Source organism: Polypterus senegalus, chromosome 10, assembly GCF_016835505.1.
Source record: "Polypterus senegalus isolate Bchr_013 chromosome 10, ASM1683550v1, whole genome shotgun sequence".
NCBI lineage: Eukaryota > Metazoa > Chordata > Cladistia > Polypteriformes > Polypteridae > Polypterus > Polypterus senegalus.
In genome coordinates, this window is record NC_053163.1 from 1,676,644 (window position 1) to 1,701,255 (window position 24,612).

General features: G+C 39.8%; 1 protein-coding gene across 1 annotated transcript; it reads left to right on the forward strand.

Annotated features, from left to right (window-relative positions):
• The first annotated feature begins 4,290 nt into the window (after positions 1-4,290).
• Positions 4,291-24,612, forward strand: LOC120536169 (protein pitchfork-like). Its single transcript, XM_039764497.1, has 6 exons — positions 4,291-4,708; positions 13,134-13,276; positions 16,913-17,011; positions 19,558-19,691; positions 20,654-20,771; positions 23,005-24,612. Exons 1-6 carry the CDS (start codon positions 4,492-4,494, stop codon positions 23,071-23,073), a joined length of 780 nt encoding a protein of 259 aa, XP_039620431.1. The 5' UTR covers positions 4,291-4,491; the 3' UTR covers positions 23,074-24,612.

The following is a 24,612-nucleotide window of genomic DNA, read 5'->3' on the forward strand; positions in this document are numbered from 1 at the left end:
CCCAGTTGGCAACCCCACAGGCAGACACGTAGTCTATTCCCACCCTCTGGAAATGATCATCTATCTGCCACATCCAGGTGTTACATGGGCGTCCCTTTGGCTTGGTCCAGCTGCTCGGGTCCTCAGCAATGAGGATCCTGAGAGCCGGATCACCCTTGGGGAATTGCACCACATGGCCCTAATGCCATAACTGATGCTCCCTCACAATACAGGTAATGTGCCTCATTCAGGAAAGTCAAACCAGCAGAACCCAAGGATTCTCCGAAAAAAACAACTAGGAATAAGATGAAAATCCAGTGAATCAAGATCACCGGAGTAAAAACCATTTACACCATAGGCCTTCACAGAACCTGTATTAAAACTTTGTGGAGCAGCAACAAATAGCCCGGTAAAGACTTGAACAATGGACCAACTACTCACATAAGTTACTACAGTATTCTCCCACAGTCCAAAGACATGAAGGTTAGGTGGACTGGCGAAGCTAAACTGGCCCATGTGTATGTATGTGTGTGCGTTCATGTATGCAATGGATGGATTGTTTTTTCCCTTTGCCCTAAGCATGCTGGGATAGGCTCTAGCTTCCTGATAGTCCTACTCAGAATAAAGTGGGTCTGGAAGATCAATGGATGTTTGACAACCTTGTGCTGTCCAGCAAACACACCTGCATACATGGTGGTTAGCACTGCTACCAGGCTGCCCCAGAGTCTTGTGTTCAACTTGTGCAGTGTGTATTGTGCATGGTCTTTCCATGTTATTCCAAGTCAGAGCCCTTTAATTCTAAACTTGAGGTGTTGCTGTTTCAGCTTAGACAGTTCATAGTCAAGAGATTTTCCTGAGCTGCAGGTGGCTGTGAGGCTCCCAGTCTACTAAACCTTTAAATCTATATCGCTATATTTTGTCAAATGATGGTGATGTCAGTTGGTATCACAACAATCTGACACCAATCAAGACTTGCGAGAATTGACACATCTCGCTAGTCATTAGCAATACATGGACACATTAAAGAAGCCTGCACACATACAGTAAAACTCTTGTATGGCTCCACTACAATTTTCATGCCAAAACACTACTTAAGTCAAAATACTTTGAAGAATGCAGTTTCTTCATTGCAGATACATTTTATTAGACCCCTGCTGCAATAAGGAGCTATTGCTGTTTGCTCATTTTTCCATGCATTTATTTACAGCTGATGCTTTTATCCAAAGCAGCTTTCAGATCTAAATGACAGCAAAATTGTGTCAAGTTAAATAAATCACTTGTGAAATTACATATGTAAATGGACATAAAAATATAACACCATATGGCCCACTACATAGTGCACTATATACCATCAACCCAATAGGATTTGTTTATGTACTTTTGACAACTCTAATGGAAAACATCATTCAAAACCTCAAATATTAAAAGATCATAGAAGAGAAATTCAAACAGGGGTAGAATATCTGATAACTTAAAGTAACACTGTATCTATAAACAGCAAGCTCAAGGGTTATAAGAGAGAAGACACTTTTTCAGCTAGACAAATACCAGAGGATTGTTCTCCACATTGCAACTCTTTATTTTATGTGTGCAATTATGTTGTAAAAGCTCAATGCAATAACAATCATAAATAGCACAATATGCATTACAATATGATTTGCTTTGGCAGTCAATAATAGAGCCGTGCACTAATTTCAATACTTGGACTTACGCAATGAACATTTTTGCTTCTGTGTGCATTTTGCATGTATCTTTGCTGATGACGTAGGTTCTCATTGTCCATACTGGGCTGGCAATCTAATGTACCTAGCCTAAGTGAATAAACGAGTGTATTTGGACGAGTGCAATAGGGAACATTTAACATCAATTATATACTTAGTTAAACTGGCCAGATAAATAATACCAGGATAGTACAAAGTATACTTATGCTATTTTGGCGCCCTCTCTTGACCAATGATTGAATGCCATTGATCTTTCAAATGAATGAGGTCACATTACAAATCTATGTTTTACTTTCAGTCTCATTCAACGTTTTTATAAACAGAAAGACACTATACGTATAAAAAATGAAAAGAATGATAACTGGGTAAAAAAAAATATTGTTGCGATGGGCAGTTAAATACTCGCATCAGTGTTTTTTTTCGCAATATGGCTTGAACACACGCACATATTGGAGTCTGAATTGATGGGATTGTTCCACGTTAATTGGAAACTTCGATCCGTAAACAAGCACTTTGTACATAAAAAAGATGAAAAGAAAGTGGAGTTTTGTACTTTGGTGCGAAAACATGTACAATGCACAAAAATAACACTGATAGATGCGTACTTAAATGTCAGTCTCTTGTGTTTCTTTAATGTATACACATGTGACACCTCTAACGAAGTTTTATTTTGCGATGGGAAAAATGTCTGTAATCAGGTCGTTCGCTTGGTTAATAGTAAAGAGGTGATGGCATTCCTAACGTCGAGACGACGTTCGGTTGGCCAGGACAATCACAACGTTACTATGGAGGACACTTGGACAAGCCGGCCGGTGTTAACAACGCCACAATACCTTAGACGAAGTCATTGGTGATTGGGCGAAAGAACGAATGGGCGGGGTTTTGCGCTCAGCAATGTGTTCGCTCAAAGGTATTCCCAAGTGGCCGCGACTACTATAGCTCTGCTTTATAGATAGATAGTTAGAGCTAGCAAGCTGCATTCTGAAATAATAAGCCTGCAATAAAAGAGCCATTGTTGATTAAAATAGTTTATACAATTAGTGCCATTATGGTATAAACCTTTCAATAATTAAATAAAAAGAACTACATTATTAAAACAAAATGAACGTATTCAAATGTATTTTACAATAATCCAGAGCATGTTCCTGCTTTGAGCCTGATGCTGTCTGGGGTTGGCTCCAGTTGTCCTGCTATCTTGATCTAGATAAGTAGGTTTGGAAGATGAATGGATGACTTCTATCTAATTAGTTTAAGGTTTTTATCTAGTTTACTCAAGCAGACATGAAATTTGCCTTCTTAGTTGCATCAAAAAACAGACAGAAATACATTTTAAAAGAGAAAAAGAAGACAAGTTAAAACTTACACAGTAATTATAAGTTATTTATATTATTTTTAAAACTAATTTTTTGTTAACTGCTTCTAGCAGGCAGGATGGTGGCACAGTGGTAGCCCTGCTGCGTCGTAGTAAGACCAGGATTTTTGTCCCAGGACCTCCCTGCATGAAGTTTGCATGTTCTCCCTATGGCTGCGTAGGCTTCCTCTAGGTCCTCAGTTTTTTCCTATTTTTCTGAGATATGCAGGTTAGGTGAACTAGTGACACTAAATTGCCCCCTAGTGTGTGTTTGGTGTGCCCTGTGCTAGTTGGGATAGGCTCTGGCCCCCTTGTGACCCTGCAGATTACAAAATTATGTCACATGACTGCTTCTAGCAGCTTGAGACTATGTTTTCACCTAAAATGGTTATATGATGATACATATGAAAAACCCTACACATCTCTAATTTTTATTATCTCTGATATTCCTTATTAAACAGACATACAGTATGCTACATGTGAGAAAGGAATTAATGAAACGGTTTGCATGGGTCTTTAAAGTGACTAACCTGACCCCTGATTTAATGAAGTTAGGTTCTGCATGTAATGAGAGTCATTTATCTGTTTTTTCAACATTGCCATTTGACACACACTTACCAAATCATCCACCTGAGCCCAAATAACTTGAGTAATATGCTGGAGCTTTTTTTTTTAATTTAGATTTGTCAGACCACTAACCCAGGCAATGAAGTTGAAATTGAATGACATACTGGATCACGTTGCCATAAAAGGGTAACATAAAATTCTTGTCCACTTTAAATAATTTTCAGTTTAAGTAGGAGAAATAAGTACTAATTGCATTTAAAGTGTATGCTATGTAGTCATTTAACAATTGAGATTATCTGGTTGGTTCCTAAGTATTTACATTAAGTCATTACTGTATTTCTAAACAACACTCCCTCGAACAATGATGGGAGATGTGATGATGTGCACACACATTTCTGCTTCTTAAAGTCAAATATTATATCTTTAGTCTTTCTGATAGTTTGGGTGGGTTTTTTTTTCACAGTTTAATGACTTGTATAGACCTGATTTTTTTCACGCTGATATTTATTTCATCATTATCTTTTTGCTTATTAAGTTTGGCACAAATGGTATTCCATATTGTCCAGTTGTGTAGGTAATACCGTACAAGGAAAAGAAATGCAAATACACTTGTATATTTGCATAATATCCATTTCCCAGAATGCTTTTATTATTGGAGGATGGTACATAAGCTGCAATAAAACGCACTGTACACTTACTTTAAAGACGATAGTTTATATAATTTGTACTCTTCGGTCAAACGGAAAGTATTTTAGGCATTTGAAATAGAAAATAAATGGTAGGCACTTGATGAACCATTAGCAGCAGCTACAGACAATTTATACAAATACTTCTCACCTACGATCCGTGTTTTGTTTAAAATTACGTTTAGAGATGCAACATTCGCCAAAAGCTAAAAGGTCCCAAGCTGTTCCGCATCCAAAACATGACGATAAACATTCAAAAGACCCACCGCCGTCTCTTGGCGCGGACGCCGTGACAGCACGAGCAACAGACAAACTGACAGACGAGGTCATAAAGGGTCATCACCAAGGCGACAAACTTGTAAACACGAAGTTTGCAGAAGACGGCATGGAGGAAGAAGAGTCGGGTAAGTGATTTGATAAAAGTTGGCAGAATTCTGACCGCTAGTGTCGGAATTCTGCATATAGTTTGGGCACATAGAGTGGCGAAGGGGATGGAATTGAACCTTTATGTTGACGGGGTCACATCCCAGTCCTAAATATCGTATTTTCGCAACATTAAGTCGTGCACAGCATTATTTAAAACAAACATAGCTTAATTGAAATGCGGCCCAAAACCTCCCTGTTTGATCGATCGGCGATATACAGTTGACACAACGTGTATGCCTAAGCGCTATATGGGATGAATTTGGTTCCAGTCCAAGGCTATTTCGTGCATTCTGATGATGTTTCGGTATTCATTTGTTCACCCGCCTTCATCTACTGGAAGAAGAGGGCTGAGGAAATATTTATTTAGAATTACGAGTAGCTGTTACATGCTAGCTGTAGTTTTGGAGTGATGCGTTGAACTCCTACACGTTTCTGTTTTCTTCCAGTGCTTTAAAGCAGCTTTATTAACGTTCATCCTAATATTCAGATAGTACACGCAAAAATGTTAAAAAGAGCCTGATATTGTTGTTATCATAAGGGCTAATGCCTGTTTTCTCAGCAATGGGTAAAAGTCTGAAGTAATCTCTCAAAAGGTCGCCAATCCATTGTAGCCTATAGACAATGTCAGCATCCCTACATTTTCTAAACCCATTTTATTAGCATAACATGCTCAAACTCAGATTAATCTAATTCAGGATCAGAGTGGCATGGAGGCTATCCCAACAGCATTGGTTATCAGGCCTGAAATGACCCTAGGTAAGACATACATTACATTATTACATTTAAATGTAAACATTATATTAGCAAGATTACACCATATGCACTTAACTGTGTTAGTTAACGAACACAAATCAGTTGTTCCACATTTTTAAAAGTCAGGTGCATTATTTTGGAAAGTGTAGTGGAGCAGTGCTTAGCACATCTTCCTTAATATTCCTGAGATGTGAGATTTGAATACTGGCCTGCTAATTACCCCTGTCTGGAGTTTGACTGTTTTCCTTGTTTGAAGGAGGGTTTTTCTCTGGACATGCAATGGATTGGTGAAGCTTCTAACTTTGGTTTCTAGATTTTGTCCCCTGGTAATAAGATAGGGTCTGGCCCCTGCAAACCTGACTTGGTTTAAATGGTTTAAAAATAGCTGGATTGATGTTTAAGAGCAAGAAATTAGACTTTTAGGTGCAGCTCTGGGATAACTTTTTATGAAGACACATTGCTAAGCTGCTGCATTGACATCCAACATCCGTCCTTGCAGACAGGCACATGTCTGTTACGGTTCCTCCCTGAATTAGATCACTGAATCATTTTTTTATTTAATACAGCATTTTAATGTTGCACTCTATCAAAGCGCACTTTATAAAACACAAGAGATTGCAATCCAAAGCACACAATTCAAGCTTCTAATGGAGCACTAGCACTGTCAGTTCAGTTTTTGTCATCAGTTTTACCTTATGTGTATTAAATTCAAAGAATGCCCAGTTTGTGCAATAATTTGCCTCTGGAGAGGACACTTTGCAAAAACGTCCCATAGTTAATATAAAATTTCACACTCCACTATTTATTTTTTTAATATTGTACTCACAGACTGGGTGGTGTAGTGATAGCATCAATGCCTCACAGTAAAGAGACCAGAGTTCATATCCCAGCGTGGAGTTTGTATGTTCACCCTGTGTCCGTGTGGGTTTATGATTTCGTCCCATAGTCCAAAGACATGCAGGTTAGGTGGATTGGCTGTGCTATATTGGCCCTAGTGTGTGTGTGTGTGTTTGTGTTCACCCTGTGTCCTGTCCAGTGATTGTTCCTGCCTTGTGTCCTATGCTTGCCAAGATGGACTCCAGCTCATCTGCAACCCTGCTCAGGATAAAGTGGGTTTAGGAAATGGATGGATGGATGAATGGATGAATGCTCTGATTAATATTGCAATTGTGGTGTTAAGTAAAAGTTAAAAAGTCAGTCAGTGCCTGAAAGATATTTGTTAGCCTCCTTACTTTCTGGTCTGATTTCATCACACAAGCTGGGATGGATCCCAATTCCACCTCAGTGTTTTTGTGTAATATCCACACCAACCAATGTAGGCCAACACTTATCACCAGCTCTAAATACAGTAGAAAACGTAAAAAAACATAACTAGAGAGGAACTATAGAATAATAATTAATAAATCATTTATCCTAATATACAGAGGCTCTGTTTTACCTAAAAATCTGACCTTTTCAGGGGGTTCAAAACCTTTAGCAGTGCACTGGATTCAGCTTCGAAAACTCGGCTGGTTTCATTTTCAGAATGGCCTGCTTTATCTTTGGGGCCCCCATGCCAATTCAGGGAACCACTGTGCACTCAAGACAGAACTATGTGTGGCACAAGGATACTCAGGACTGATGACCATCTGGAATGACCCTTACCTGGTGCTCTCTCCACAGCAGTTTTCAGGGTATCTGCACTACCCCTCACTTCCTAGCAGCACTCATTTTTTACTGTGGTATCCCCCTACTATTTTTCAGGTTTCCAGGTTGTTCACTCCTTTCAGGGTGGAGTGCGGCCTAGAAGCTGACTTGGTCTCATCTGTTGCCAGGCACAAGCTTGCCCTTTATTGGATGTCATTGCATTGCAGGTTGCACAAGAACACAGATATACCAGTTGTTTCATATACACTTGGGCAAAGGAGAACTATCGATGATGCCAAAGTGTGCCTTTGTATTGTCTAATTAAAGAGCTGACATCTATGGGAGACATGATTACAGGATCTGCGTGGTGGCAACATTTGGGTGACCATGCCACTGGCTTTTAGCAAGTTACATTCATTTTAATATTACATGTACTTTGATCTGATTACCGGTTACACTACCTTATAAAATGTTACATTATTAAGGATTTGAAACATTTGCATTGAATTAACAGTTTCATTACTGCTTTTTTTTTTTTTTTTATAAAATGAATTCTTTAATCCATACCATTTTTGATGGCAGTCATCACAGGGTACACTCATTTGTACACCCGCATCATTTTAATTTAGATCTGGCTGTTAGGATAACAACATGTGTTCAAGATGTAGAAGTTAACTGGAATTTCAGGAGAAATCTCATTCAAGCACAAGGAGAACTTGCATACTCATTTCCTGCTGTGAGTCAAACTGAGGACCCAGCAACATCAATAAACAAAGTACATACAGTAAATACTAACACCCATACATCCCTACAACCGTTTTCTAAATCCACTTATTCCATTACAGGTTTGTGAGTTTAATGTTAACATTTTAACTCAATCACTTTATCATTTACCGTCCTGGTGTTTGCTCAGATGGCAACACAAGGTGAAATGGACAGATGAGGCCACCCTATCCAGTTTTCACATATTTCAGGGGAATACCCTGGTAAGTCAACATACTGTATAATCCCTTCAGTGTGTCCTGTGTCATCTCCCAGTGAGCTGATACCAGAACTTTTTATGTAGCGAAATAATTTAAACTGGCTTCTCTCTCTCTCCAAACAAACAGTGCCTTCAGCCATACTACCAAACCCTTGGAGGACCGTCATTATTGCTTCCCATTTTCACACAGAGTAAGGCATCTACCCTGCTGCAGGAATGTAATTTAAGGCACTTGTATCATGGTCTCATTCTTTCTTTCTATACTGCCACAGTGTGGGAAAAGGTTCACAAAACTCTCACTACTACACAGATTCATTGCCTAGTCTCCCAATCACCTCAATTTGCGATTGCAAAATAAATATGACTGAATTTAAACATATTCCCTGTGGTGGACTGGCATCCCTTATAATCTCGATTCCTGCGTCAGTCTTGATATTGTTGAAGTAAGTCTTATCTCCTGACACCTCTATTAAGTAGTAGAAAATGAGTACATGGTTGGAGGTCCAGTTACAGCCTCTTTTTGCGCTGAAGTCTTGTTTAGGGTGTTACCTAACACTTCTGTGTGAAACCTGAAATCTTCTCTTCTGATTGTGTTTTGGCTTTAGGTCAGCTATACCTGTTACTGTGAGAGTTTCCTCCAGTTCCCTAGTACGTTTTGATGATATAGGAAACTTTATTCACTGACACCTTGACTTTTTTGCAATTTCTCTAAATGAAAGATCTACACGCTTAAGGGTTATAATGGTCTATGTTAATTATGTTATGTTAATTTCCTTTTTTTCACAATTGTGACACCAATATACAGTGCAATATTGTGTAAATAATGCTGTAGAAACACAGTATGTTCTAATTGTACTTTTGTACAGATAGAGGGTTTGTAAGCAATCAACTAAAGTTGGGACACCTGCAGGAATTGTCTGCATCAGCTTTCAAGGCTTAATTAAATTCAGTTGCTGCAGAAAAGCTGTCAGTTATGTGTTCCCTGAAAAATAAAACTCTTTTGTGTAACTCTGAAAATCAATCCACATAAGTTTTTTTGTTTAAACTGGAACCGTTTATCCATTAGCTTTGTACCATTTCATGTTATTTACTTCACTGGAACTTCTTAGATTTCAATAAAACTGGAAAAAAACTATATATATATATATTCACACACACTCGGTGGCCACTTTATTAGGTACACCTTGCTAGTACCAGGTTGGACCCCCTTTTGCCTTGAGAACTGCCGTAATTCTTCATGGTACAGATTCAACAAGGTGCTGGAAACATACCTTAGGGATTTTGGTCCATATAGACATGATAGCATCACATAGTTGCTGCAGATTTGTCCGCTGCACATCCATGATGTGAATCTCCCATTCTACCACATCCCAAAGGTGCTCTATTGGATTGAGACCTGCTGACTGTGGAGGATGTTTGAGTACAGTAAACTCATTGTCATCTTCAAGAAACCCGTTTGAGATGATTTGAGCCTTGTGACATGATGTGTTACACTGCTGAAAGTAGCCATCAGAAGATGGGCACACTGTGGTCATAAAGGGAATGACATGGACAGCAGCAATACTCAGGTAGGCTGTGGCATTTAATTAATGCTCTGTTGGTACAAAGTGGTCCAGAGTGTGCGAAGAAAATATCCCCCACACCATTATACCGCCACCAATATCCTGAACTGTTGATACACGGCAGGATGGATCCATGCTTTCATATTGTTGACGCCAAATTCTGACCCTACCATCCGAATGTTGCAGCAAAAATCGAGACTCATCAGACCAGGCAATGTTTTTTCTTCTATTATCCAGTATAATTAAATATATATATCCATCCATTATCCAACCCGCTATATCCTAACCACACACAGACACACACACACACACACTGTACCTATTATATGACAGGCTTTTGTGTATTTGTATGTGTGTGTGTGTATGTATGTATATATATATATATATATATATATATATATATATATATATATATATATATATATATATATATATATATATATATATATATATATATATATATATATATATATATATATATATATATATATATATATATATATATATATATATATATGTATATATATATATATATATATATATATATATATATATATATATATGTGAGTGTGTGTGTGCGTGTGCATGTGTTTGAATAGTGTATGCACAAGGTAGTCAAGGTGGCAACTGTCGCCAAGTAGTCTGTTTTCACTTCAGGTCACAAATGTGTGAAAGACGCATTTGTGACCTGAACCTTACATGCACGTAACTCGAGTCTGCGTGCATGTAAGCAAAAGATGATGTCATAAAAAAAGTCACAACAAATACATGGGTAAACAGAGAACTTGATTACTGTAACAAACTGTTTTAATTACATAATATAATAAGGCACATGTTGCCAGGCAGTGAATCAACAAAATATTTCCATCCTGCCGGAACCTTTGTTATAAAGTCAGCAAACTTGTGATTTAAGCATAATTTAACCATTTTTCATCCATCTATTCATTTTTTGAATCTGCATATTCCATTACATGGTTATTGTTTCCAAAGCCTATCCTGGTAAATTTAGATTTATGGCAGAGACCATAAGAGAGGAGGGTGCTGGAGCCTATCCCAGCTAGAATATGGCACCAGGCAGGAACAAATCCTGGACAGCGCGCCAGTCCATCGCATGGACACAAGCACAGATACACACTCATGCACACACTGAGGCCAATTTAGTATCACCAGTCCATCTAACCTGCATATCTTTGGACACTGGGAGGAAACCAGAGCACCCAGAGGAAGCCCACTTAGACACGTGAAGAACATGCAAACGCAATGCTGGGAGGACCCAGAACGCAAACCCTGGTTTCTGTATTGTGAGACAGCAGCGCTACCATTGTGCCTGCCCAAGTACAATAGTGTCCTTGTACACAGCATTAAAGACATACATCTAATCTAAAAAAAAAAATCTAATTTCATTATTCTGATATGATGGACTACTATATCACACCTCAGCTGGATTGATTGCAGTGGTTTCCATTGTGATATTGTATCATTTTTAAAACACCCAAAACTGATTGTCATTGCTGCGTGCTTAAAATCAACCTACCAGACCACCCAGGACTCATTAATATCAGCCTTCACACTATTGCAAAGCCCTGTTATGATTCTCTTGGGAAGAACTCTTTTAGCTTTATGGCTTCAATTCTGTAAATTTCGTTCTATAGGTCTGTCCATGAGCATTTTGATTTACCTTGACTCATTTCAAAACTAAAGATTGACTGTTCAATAAAGATATGAGTAGAAAATCACTACAAGTCTATCAAATCTTTAAACCTTTATTTATGTCTTTTTACAATCCTCATCCTAATTCACACATCTGTCTCCTTTCTAGAAGTGTGAAGATCTACTTTAATTGGCAATGTGTGAACATCTTGACTGCATGATGTCCTGTTCACATCTCTGCTGTCACAACTCTGACTGTAATGATTTGATTCTCTTTGATAAGCTTATTGATTTTTTTGTTACTTTGTTACTAATAGAGAACAGTTGGTAATAACCCCTATCTGTCTAATGAGTGATGTTTGTGTTCACATTATGTAGAGTTTTCCCCATTGTGTACTACTGCTAGCATCCATTCAGGAATTTGGTATTAGAAGTTAATGGATGACCATCCAAGCATTCTTTGGAAGAAACATTTAAACAAGCACTGAAGATCTGTGTGGCAATGTTTGTGTTCCTGTCATTAAATGACTAAACACAATGTGTGGCTCTGCTAGCATCCATTCATGCATCTCCATATGCACAGTGATGTAGTGTGTGACTATCAACCACAGGAATTGGCTCATTCACTGAAAATTCAATTCTCATATGCTGTTGAGACCAGGCATTTTCTCACACTGAAATATGAATTCATGACTGATGCTGGTGACATCATTTTTTTTTATTAAAGTGTAAGACAATAGATAAAAAGTATTATAGTTACAATACTGCACATTTCAGTATTGTCAGATGTTTCTAATTCCAATATATTAATTTCTTTTGGTACATCAGTTTTATATTTACTGTCCTTGTCCTCCTAATCCTACTGGTCTGTCACCTCATACTGTCAATCTATTCCCATCTACTATCAGTTCATGATTACAGTACTCATGTAGTCTGCTTCCTTGTTGTTTATAACCTGTTGAATAATTGTGCAGTTTATCTTCTTGTTATATTGCATCAGTGGTCTACCAACTCCTTTTCTGGAGGGCCGCAGTGGCTACAGATTTTCATTCTAACCCTCTTCTTAATTGATGACTAGTTTTCTTTTCATTTTAATTGACTTGTTTTTTAAGATTTGTTCCCCTGAATTTTTCATCATTCCTCTGAATTGTTTAATTTATTTCCTTAAATGGCACCCAAATAGAAATGAAATATGAAGTGAGTGCGCCAGTAAAAGACCAGCCAAGTCAAAGCCTCAAACTCCGACCAATTGCACTCCAAGCAGTTGCTGAATTAGGTGCCAATTCTTGTTGTTAATTAAAGCGTTTCTTTAATTCCCTGACTTGCTGCAGCTGTCATTGTGCAATAGCAGGCATTTCCGAAACTGTAGTTTTTCTTTTTTTCTAAGAACACAATCAAAATGTTTTGGGGACCTGAGCAGATCAACATTGCTGAGATTTCTATCTTTCTTTACTTTCAGATATTGTACGATGGACCCAGTTTGCTGGTCATGTTTTGGTTCATTTTGTTTCTTGTTATTGTTTGGCTGCTATTTAAGGAAAAATAAACAGTTCAGGGGTCTGAGTCTTCAAAAAATGAATTCAGAAGAAGTTAATTAGCAGAAAAAACAGGTCACTAATTAAGAAAAGGTTTAGAATGAAAACGTACAGCTACTGTGGCCCACCAGGACAGGAGTTCTGGATCCCTGCCTTACATGGTGCCCTTGTTTGCCTTGTAGCTTGGCTTGTGATGGTGCACTATATAGAACTGAAGATTGATTTATTGTTGTGTCCAGTTTGAACAGATTACAGCACCACTGAATTTGCTGCATTTCCTCTTCTCTCCACACAGCACCTGCAAAGATCCTGTCCTTTGGTACCACCCAGGAAAAGAAGATTTTCCCTATTTTCAGTTCCCCTGACTTTATGGGAAATAAACAGCCTCCCATAAGGGGTAAACCAGAGGTCGGGCCTGGCACCTACAATAATGCTATTGTGAGTATTTGGGGCCAGGCTTTGCTGAGTGTGCTGGCTTATAGCACAAAGTACCCTTTTGGAAGCTGGAAATAATTACATGGCTGATGGCTTCCATTTCAGATGGAAAATTTCTAATTACGTAAGAAATGCTTCCCTGCAAGTTCAATGTCTGCTTGGATTTATACATCTCAGTCTTTTCTTATATATGAGCACTTTTAAAAATAAATTCAATTGAATTGAATTAAACCACACTTACAAGAGCAGACTTCATAGGACTCTTCATAGGACATGGTGACTCTTCTTATGAAGTCAGTAGACAGATTGGGAGAGAATGGGGAGTCATGAGGTCACTGGAAAGTGGTGTGTGGCAATCCCGATATCTTTGCAAAAGGACAAAGGTCCAAGTCTTTAGAGTCCTGGTGCTTCCTGTTTTGCTCTATGGTTACAAGACATGGACGCTTTCCAGTGTCCTGAGACAAAGACTGGACTCCTTCGATACTCTGTCTCTTCGGAGAATCCCTGGGTACCGCTGGTTTGACTTTGTGTCATATGAGCTGTTGCTCATAGAGTCCCAAATGAGGCACATTACCAGCATTTTGAGGGACCATCAGTTACGACACTACAGCCATGTGTTGCGATTCCCCGAGGGTGATCCAACTCACAGGATCCTCACTGTTGGGGACCACAGCAGCTGGACTAGGCCCAGGGGAAGTCCACATAAAACCTGGCTGGTGCAGATAGATTGTCATTTCTGGGGGTGAGAACTGGACCACGTGTCTGCCTGGGGGGTTGCCAACCAGGATCCTGAGCTGTTTTGTCGTGTGTACCAGTGCATGCTCCCCTAAACTGACGTGACCTGACCTGACCTGATCAAGAGTAGAGCTTTCAAGAAATTAATTTGCTATTTGGCGGCAGCAGCCTAATTGCTCCCTGTATTTTCTCCAATATTAGCATTACTGGAGTTTGGAGTGCACCATAGGAAGCAGCAACAGTATTAGGTTACTCCTCATTTCTGTATTCACCTGGGGCATTGAAAGGAATGCTCCCAGGTCTCATTGTTTACTTTTTTGTTTGATGCCTTTATCCATAGTGACTTACAGAATTTTAAATACAATTGGTTACATTTCTTTTGTGTGATTGGCTTATACAATGTCAGTAGAAGGATTTGAACCCACAACCTCAGAGACTGATGTCAAAAGCCTTATCCTTTACATCTCACTGCCATGCTGGTTTGCATTAGTACAGTTTAGCCACAGAAAGAGGCTTTCATTCACCTACGGTTTCTAGCAGTGCCATGATATCCTAAATGGTAGTATCATACATTATGTAGGCTTTCCCATTTAATATCTTACTAGCCAACCCGCAGCGTACCATATGCCGCATAATCAGGCCGGTTTTTTAATGATTTTTAAGCACAGGGAGAAAATTAACATTTGAAAAATCGGTAATGTAATAAATCAGCAAGAAAAGCAACATTGTAACAATGCACGGAATGAACCAACACACGATCGTCCGTGACTGAAAACTGGCAGACCGGTATCGCGCCTTCTCCTGCCAGACGGAGGGATGGGGCTGGACGGAGCTCTGGCGCGGAGGGTGGAACGGGAGGAGAGGAGAAGGACGTCTATTCCGATCCCTCCGTCATGCTAGTCTGCTGATCTCTCGTTCAGTATGCACTGCTTGCTCATGTGCCCACCTCCAACTCGTCACTTGAGTCGTTGTCGGGGGGTGTGTACAAAGAGTAGGGACGTAATCAGTGAGAGCGTATGAGTTGCACCTAGTGGGAATTCCACGGATTGCAGCCCGAATGGGGTTCAACGTCTTACCCACGCCTCTCTGCGCCAGGTAGACACACGCTCAATGTCATGCATAATTATGTATTGAATGCTAAACACTTCTGGAAAGACAATTTTGTCTAAAACGGGTTGTTGTGAGAATACAACAGTAAGTGAATGAAAAGATGGAACTCTGGGGAGAGCAAAATACAACACAATAGTGAACCCGCGGCATAACAAACGCTGCATAATTATTTATTGATGGTTGAACACTTCTGGAAAGACACAGGGACACCCCTCGCAAACTGTTCTACACACTGCATACAGCGATTCACATCCACGACATGATTTTTCCTAGATGGTCCTGTCGCATCCACCCTCCCACTCGAAGCATTCACACTGCCTGGTCATGTGCCTGGTCGCAAGCCGCGTCCACCCTCATTCTCGAAGCATACACACCGCCTGGTCATGTGCCCACTCGCAAGAGAAACTCACGGAGAGCCGCCCACCAGCTGCCTGTGTGTGTGCCTCTGTCTGTCTCTGGCGCTGCCTGTGTGTGTGCGCGGCTTTCTCTTGCGCTGCCTCTGTGTGAACCGGTCAGGCACAGAGAAGGTCAGCTGCTGACAGAGCGTCTCGACTGTTGCAGGGCCTGCATTGGTGAAGCAGGTGAGACGGTAATGAAACAGAGGCACAGGGCTTATTGGTGTTTAAAGACTGCTTCCTTCATTGTGTTTTAACCTCAGTTTTAAAGGATTGTTTTAAGGATCCCATGGGATACCCCTCGCAAACTGTTTTACACGCTGCATATAGCGAGAAACATTCACTTCCGCGAGAAACATGCCTCTGTGAACAGTCAACGTGGCTCAGAGTTGCATGTGGACTCTACGACAGACAAACATAAATGACGCCGGTTTTCCTGTGTCATCGCATCCGAGTTGGTGGGCGTGGTTCTGCGAGTTGTCGTATCCAATGGTCTTAGAGTTGGTGGGCGTGGCTCCTTCCTGCGTGCGACATGGGCATCTTACTTGTCGGCGGCTTAGTGAATCCACGCCCCTTCCGGCATGCTTTCCATGGGTGTCTTGCCTTAGTGAATTATATATATAGATTCTGTGGGTTACAGAGCTGATTATGTGAACATTATGGGTGTGCAGATCACAAAGCTCACATTAGCAGAATCTTGAAAGATAAGCTGAGCTGGGATAAAGGCTCATAGGCTGGAAAGAGTTGTGTCTAGAAGGATAAAGAACAGATGTGTGTTTTAGAGCACTTTAATGCCACTCCATATGGACTTAGTGCTTAGAATGGGTGGATTTTTGGGTTTTTTTGCATTGAGTTTGCTCGTTCTCCCTGTGTATGTGTGGAATTCCTATGGGAGCTCAGGTTTCCTCTCACAGTCGAGAGACATGCAGATTAGGTTGAATGGCAATGTGAAATTGGCCCTAGTGTGTGTGTGTGCGTGGGTGTGTGTGTGTGTGTGTGTGTGTGTGTATGTGCGTGCGCACGCGTGTGTGTTTTCACCCTGTGATGAATTGTAGCACCCTGTCTTGGGATTGGCGCCCTTGTGCTTGCAGAAGTAGAGTCCAGCTTATCCATGACCCTGCTCAGGATAAAGCTGGTGTATAAAATGGATGGATGGATGGATGAATGGGAAGTTTTAACTACCTGTTAGTGCTTTGTAAAGGTCCTTGTGATGCATACTCCATGAAAGTCACTTTATAATGCAAAGATTAATGTACTTTTTAAATAAAAGAAACATGACCAGTGATCTACTGAATTGAAGACAATGTGGCAGTTGCCATGCCTTGTCATTATTAGCACATAAATTAATTTTCTCTGCCCACCATTTAAAAGTCATCCCTACCTTTTTGTCTTCCTGAAGATCACTTCATTTATTCATGAGCTACAGAAGAGACCAGAGAGCAAGAAGGGCTACGTCATTGGAGCTCGAACTGCAAACCGCTTTCCACACACTATCCAGGTAAACAAAGATGACATTGTATTTATTTTGAATTTTAGACTTTTTAAATAGTAAATCTGAGCCAGCATGTCCAACTAAAAAGATCTTCCACGGCTAACTCCTGACAGTGCAATTTATTTTAAGGCAAGAAGTAACTCTTTTTTTATATAATCATTCAAGCTGATTTTCAATTTATAAGTGCACAGCACATTTGTATCATTTGTAAAAATTGGACAGGTAGCAACATATTATGACCAAGTAAGGGCACCACCAGTCAGACAAAGGACCTTACAAGATCCTAGGAAAACAAAAATAGGCGCAAACAATTAAAAGTTTCACTATGTTGCACTACTAACAAGGGGTGATAGTCTCTTTAAATCTGTTAAATGTCCCAGGGATTACCTAGAGGCACATGAGCAACTGAAAGGCAATAGGGGGCTTCCAGTTGGATGGACAAGCACAAGTCCCTTGTTTTAATTCATGGACCCCTACTGGATATTGGGAAGGCTAGACTGTGCCTGTCTCTTTATGTGATAGTTGGAGCTATGAAGTGCAGTGTCACCAGAGGGAGTTCTAGCCAGGTAGTCCATGGGCTGATCATTGTGACCCCTGAAATAGTTACTGGGTTAATTCAGAAGGTGAAACAAACTAGGTAAATAAAGCCGACCCTTTCCTGCCAATTCAGTGAGCTTGGATGTGGGAGGTGAGATGTTTTAAAAGGACTATCTGGCAGGAGGAAAAATAAAGCCAGGGTGTAGAAAAGGAGTGGTAGTAATAGGGTGAAGGGCACTTTTCTTGTGTGTGGACAAATGGACCAGCATCTTTATATTGATCACAGTGTAGCACAGATAGGCCCATTGTAATAATATGGTTTCTCATTTTCCAGTTTACATTGTTTAGCCTCTTTAGCGTTCATTTGGGTGATGAGATATTTTAAGAGCATACATTATTATTCAACGCATATTTTTTCAATGTAAGCCATAACAGGTTAAAATAAAACTCTCAGAATTACATAATAAGTCAATAGTGAGGTCTGAACATGTAACCACCTGGTTTATGGTTATAAAGCAGTAGACCATAATGACTAAAAGAACAACATCCCAAGACGCCTTATGGGTACACTGCATATCAGTTGTTTCGACCCTACTAGAATGTTAAATGTCCACTTACAATAGTTCATAAACAACTGGGCTTCTTGGTGCCTTGTTCTTATTTCCACTGTCACTTGCCACCCTTTAATTATCTTTTTAATTTATTAGTCTCAGTAAAGGCAGCTCCTGGGTGACCAGACCACTTCTCGGCTGATTGGTAATGTCTGTGTTCACATCTTTGAAGTGCTTTATTATCTGTCGTTTGACACAACTGGTGCCCATGCAGGTGTCCTCATTTACATTTTAAAGTGCTTTGTGAATGTCAGCCATAGGCATTTCCTCTTTTTTCAGAAACTGACTCACTGCACATTGTTACACTGAGCTAGGCAAGTGGATCTGAAGCCAGTAAGACAATTTTCATTCAATAGATGAAACTATTCATTCTCATATTGCATATTTCACTATTGTCATGCATTTCTTGCTACTTTCAGTATCATTGCTACTTTTGGTACAGTCTATCATAGTACTGAAATAGCCTCAAATGATTTTGATAATCGTTAGGCATTTATAACATGTGAGAGGTTGAGCCAAATTAGGGCCAAAGTGGAGTTAAAGTAGGGACATTGTCTTTATAGAGGAGCACCTCAAAAGGCAGGAGGCAGCAGCAGTGAAAAGGGAAAAAGAGAAAATTGACAGATGCGAGATAAGTGAAAGTACCCCAAAAGCCTTTTTTTTTAGTTTTTTAACTCACCAAGGTGAGTAAATAAATTGTGAATACTGAAGCTTTTCTATGCCTTTTAGTAGAAATACTCTTTCCATCTACATTTCCATTTTATGAACCCACTTAATTTCCTAAAGGGCTTTAGAGATCAGTCAGTTAGGTGAGAGTCAAGCCTAGAAAAAATGTGGGGCATTATATGGCATCAGACAGATTAAGCATCTCCAGTTAGCCGGTACATGGAGAAACAATATGCAAGTACAAAGAGAAACTACCATCTCTATACACATACTGGTCTAGCAGGAGCTAAGAAGTAGCAATGATAATACATTTAATACCCAAAATTACTCCACGGTAAATGGAAATTACAAGAGTTAATGGGTACAGATTTTGTCTCGTTTTAGGCAAATAGTTAGGAATGGCATTATATGAAACATGGGTACAAGGCACCCAGATAGGCAGATCAATAGATGGATAGAAGTCATTATATAAAATACAGGTAAATGTTAATCGATTGAAAGATTTGAAAAGGCATTACATATTTGATAGTCAGATGGATAGATGATAAATATGTACTTTATTTATATGCAAGAGGAAATTCATATGCTCTAGCAGCAGCATATAACATGCATAGACATCCTGTAGTATACAACAGTAATCCTAATGTTCAGGCTGATACAAAAGTATAAGATACATAACTATACAAACAATTATTCTGCTGAGAGACTCTAAATTATGCTCCATAATGTTCTACACAGACAACAACTGTGTCTCCAGTGGATTACCAGGGTGATCTACTTCGAGAGCGCACCTTCACACCAGCTTTTGCTCCTTTCAACATCAAATCCCGACGATTCAGCATATCGGACCAGAGAAAGTACTGCAATCCAGGGTAAGAAAGAATTTGGGAAGGTTTCTGCCACAGATAAACTTGGGATTATATAAACCCATTTTCAAAGTTTTTGTAGAATGCTGCTGGGTTTTTCCAAAAAGTGTGTCCCACATAATAACCATAAACACAACTGGGCATGGACTGGTAAATGTCATTTCCCTTAATTTAATTTCTAAACTTACTTTATTTATTTTAATTATTTTAGAGAAGAAAGATAAATAAGGGGCGGTGGCACAGTGGTAGCACTGCTGCCTCGCAGTAAGGAGACCTGGGTCCACTTCCTGGGTCCTCCCTGCGTGGAGTGCATGTTCTCCCCGTGTTTGTGTGGGTTTTCTCTGGGTGCTCCGGTTTCTTCCCACAGTCCAAAGATATGCAGGTTAGGTGCATTGGTGATCCTAAATTGTCCCTAGTGTGTGTGTGTGTGTTTGTATGTGTGTGCCCTGTGGTGGGCTGGCGCTGTGGCTGGTGATTTGTTCTGCCTTGCGCCGTGTGTTGGCTGGGTTTGGCTCCAGCAGTCCCCGTGACCCTGTATTTAGGATATAGCGGGTTAGAGAATGACTGAAGAGGAATAAGAAAATAGCACACATATACATTATTTTACAATTATTCTACATCTGCACACACATGCCCACACATACACTCATTCAGAGCCAATTTGCAATTACCAGTTAACTTGAACTGCATGTATTTGGGTATGTGGGAAGAAAATTGGTGTACCTGAAGAAAATATGGTTATGGATAGAAACTCCACAGAGAAAACATGTGGATGCTGGATGTGTTAGGCCAGATCTGTTAGGTCACATCATTAACCATTCTGTCAACATATTTTCCAGTCATACCTTGTGGATAAATGGCATTTTTCAGAACTGGGGTAATGAATAAAAAGTAAACATTTTTTGTTTAGCCTAATTTAAGGAGATTTGGTTGGATTACCAGACACTGACATTTCCTGATTTGTTTAGCCCTGGGGCGTATGAGCATGATGTCTCTCGTACCCGGAAAGTATCCTGGCCTATGAGGTTTGGGTCCCCTGATTGGATGCAAATTCCAACTCTAGAGCAGAGGACTCTGAAACCTGAGGTGAGTTGCTGCCCTACTCTGTACTAAGCTGTATTTTGCATTTGGGGGCTTAGAGCTTAAGAAACTTGATTAGAAATCAACAGACTTCAGTGTCAACTCCACCGTGGGCTCTATGGTGGCCTCCTGCAGATACCTGTGTTCTTCTGTATTTAGGACATTTTAATTATCTACACAATCCCAGACACTTTACACATCTTGTGTAATTGGGTGCATGCTTTTAGAATTTCCACAACTGCCACATCAGACAAACACTTTGAGTGAGCAGCAGAGATTAAACCAGCAATCTGTTCATTTACAGTCCAACATTTTGGTCAATAGGTCAGACTACTTTCAGCAAATTGAACAGCTGTTTAAAAAAAAAAACTAGGTTGTGCTTTACCTAATAATTACGCTGCGGTAACGCCATGATTGGTGCTACATGAAGATTACAGGTGCCGGTCATAAAATTAAAATATCATGACAAAGTTGATTTATTTCAGTAATTCCATTCAAGAAGTGAAACTTGTATATTAGATTTATTCATTACACACAAACTGATGTATTTCAAATGTTTATTTCTTTTAATTTTGATGATTATCACTGACAACTAATGAAAGGCCCAAATTCAGTATCTCAGAAAATTAGAATATCAATTAAGACCAATGCAAAAAAAGGATTTTTAGAAATGTTGGTCAACTGAAAGGTATGAACATGAAAAGTATGAGCACGTACAGCACTCAATGTTTAGTTGGGGCTCCTTTGGCCTGGATTACTGCAGCAATGCGGCGTGGCATGGAGTCGATCAGTCTGTGGCACTGCTCAGGTGTTATGAGAGCCCATGTTGCTCTGATAGTGGCCTTCAGCTCTTCTGAATTGTTGGGTCTGGCGTATTGCATCTTCCTCTTCACAATACCCCATAGATTTTCTATGGGGTTACGGTCAGCGAGTTTGCTGGCCAATCAAGAACAGGGATACCATGGTCCTTAAACCAGGTACTGGTAGCTTTGGCACTTTGTGCAGGTGCCAGGTCCTGTTGGAAAATGAAATCTGCATCTCCATAAAGTTCGTCAGCAGCAGGAAGCATGAAGTGCTCTAAAACTTCCTGGTAGACGGCTGTGTTGACCTTGGACCTCAGAAAACACAATGGACCAACACCAGCAGATGACATGGCACCCCAAACCATCACTGACTGTGGAAACTTTACACTGGACCTCAAGCAACGTGGATTCTGTGCCTCTCCTCTCTTCCTCCAGACTCTGGGACCTTGATTTCCAAAGGAAATGCAAAATTTACTTTCATCAGAGAACATAACTTTGGACCACTCAGCAGCAGTCCAGTCCTTTTTGTCTTTAGCCCAGGTGAGACGCTTCTGACGCTGTCTCTTGTTCAAGAGTGGCTTGACACAAGGAATGCGACAGCTGAAACCCATGTCTTGCATACGTCTGTGCGTGGTGGTTCTTGAAGCACTGACTCCAGCTGCAGTCCACTCTTTGTGAATCTCCCCCACAGTTTTGAATGGGTTTTGTTTCACAATCCTCTCCAGGGTGCTGTTATCCCTATTGCTTGTACACTTTTTTCTACCACATCTTGTCCTTCCCTTCGCCTCTCTATTAATGTGCTTGGACACAGAGCTCTGTGAACAGCCATCCTCTTTAGCAATGACCTTTTGTGTCTTGCCCTCCTTGTGCAAGGTGTCAATGGTCGTCTTTTGGACAACTGTCAAGTCAGCAGTCTTCCCCATGATTGTGTAGCCTACAGAACTAGACTGAGAGACCATTTAAAGGCTTTTGCAGGGGTTTTGAGTTAATTAGCTGATTAGAGTGTGGCACCAGGTGTCTTCAATATTGAACCTTTTCACAATATTCTAATTTTCCGAGATACTGAATTTGGGACTTTCATTAGTTGTCAGTTATAATCATCAAAATTAAAAGAAATAAACATTTGAAATACATCAGTCTGTGTGTAATGAATGAATCTAATATACAAGTTTCACTTTTTGAATGGAATTACTGAAATAAATCAACTTTGTCATGATATTCTAATTTTATGACCAGCACCTGTATTTATCTACTGAATAGCATTTGAGGAAACATTCTCACTGCCACAGAGATGTACTATATATTGTATTTGATTGATGGCACCCAGAAGAACCATTGATGTTAATTTTGACTACATAACCAAAATACATGAATTTGCATATTTTTATGCATTATTGACTTTTTTGTTTGTTTGTTTTTTCTCTCTTTCTTTACAGTTTATATCTGATACCCAATTCAGAAAACACCGGAATCGGATTGCCTACCTCAGTCTATACTACAGCTAGCTAAATACCAGGGAACAGTAACTCCCTGCTGTGTGCCTATTCTGAATAGAAAGCACCTCTACCTCAGAGCCTACACCTTTTGAAAAGAACATCTACACATTATTTGTCTTTGAAAACATATCCCTTTCACTAATTATGCAATGGTAGTGTCTGTTTGACAATGAACTGACTTTGATTGATCATGAATATTCATCTCCTAACACCTTATTGTCACACCATGTGCCATTTTTTTTCCCTTTTCGAAGACCAATTAATAATCTTTGTTTACATCAACTCTATGATGTCTGTTCCTGCTGCTCAAGACATTAAGTCTTCACACTCTTCAGAACGGACTCTTGTCATTATCTCTTACACTTCAGGTGAGAAGGATTGCTTATCCTGTCTTTTTAATTAATGTGTGCACTAATTAAAGTCAAGTACATCTAGCTCAAATCAAACACTTTAAACGTCCTCCTAAACAAGTGGATATGTGATGGAAATAACAAAATTAATCCATAGCTTTAATATTCTCCTCCATAATGGCTACCTTTAATGCTGATTTATACTGCCATAGCCTAAATAGCCTGTGCTGTAGGCAGCCTGACGTACACCTCCTTAAAAATGTGACTAAGTTTCATGTCGATGTGGACAATATGCAAACCCTGCTGACTCTGATTGGCCAGTTTGGTAACTATGTGTTTACTGAAACACTGAAGTAAACCTGGAGCAGGTCGAGAAAAGGCTTGACAAAGAAGTTATAAAATATGCATGTTTATATGATACCTCATCACAACACTAAATACACAATCTGATGGCAGCCAATTTGTGGTGTGAAGTATCAGCTACTATCTATTTGGAAGTTGGCAAATGTATGACAAAGTGGAAAAATATGTGGAACAAAATGTGCAACAAGAAGAGGGATGATCCTGGAAGGCATAAACTACCTGCATTTTATTGGATCATTCACTTTTCTTGCATTCTGCAAACACCACCGACTTGTGTTTAGGCACGTGCCTGCAGTGCGGCGTGACACAGAAGAAAAAACTGGTTTTGACAGTGTAGGCTTGATGCAGGAGTATAAATCAGCTTGTATACCTATACCTCAAAAAAGCTATTTTTAAGGTGTTATCTTGCCAAGGTCTGTTTTGGTAGAATCTGTCACAGTCTTACCTATCACATAACTGGCAGTGTACCCAAACCTCACTATCTGAGGCTTTTTTAGGCTGACTTACATGACGCATGCAGCCTACAAAAATGGGCACCCAGTATTTCTGTTTTCAGCAAGGTTCACTTGAATCTGTTTATAACCATCATGAGAGGCTCTTTTATCATTATTATTTTTCTGTTTTGGTCTTCATACTGGATAGCGGTGTCAAAGTGAGAGCTTAGTCCCTTGAAGTTATTGGTCAGTCTATGTCTCCCTTCCCACACAAATGTTCGAGGTAAAGGTTGCAGTTCATCAGCTCATATGCTAATTTTTTGGACATCAACCTTTAGAAATTAAATTGCTATCCCAGTGATTGTGCTTCATCTTGTATGTAAGTGACATTTGTTTAGAAT

What these genes read in the sequence shown, in the direction of transcription:
- LOC120536169 (XM_039764497.1), top strand. Translation starts at nt 4,492, where the DNA reads ATGCAACATTCGCCAAAAGCTAAAAGGTCCCAAGCTGTTCCGCATCCA. An exon ending in GCACCTACAATAATGCTATT is followed by an intron (nt 13,277 to 16,912) that starts GTGAGTATTTGG and finishes GTCTTCCTGAAG; the next exon opens with ATCACTTCATTTATTCATGA. An exon ending in AGAAAGTACTGCAATCCAGG is followed by an intron (nt 19,692 to 20,653) that starts GTAAGAAAGAAT and finishes TGATTTGTTTAG; the next exon opens with CCCTGGGGCGTATGAGCATG.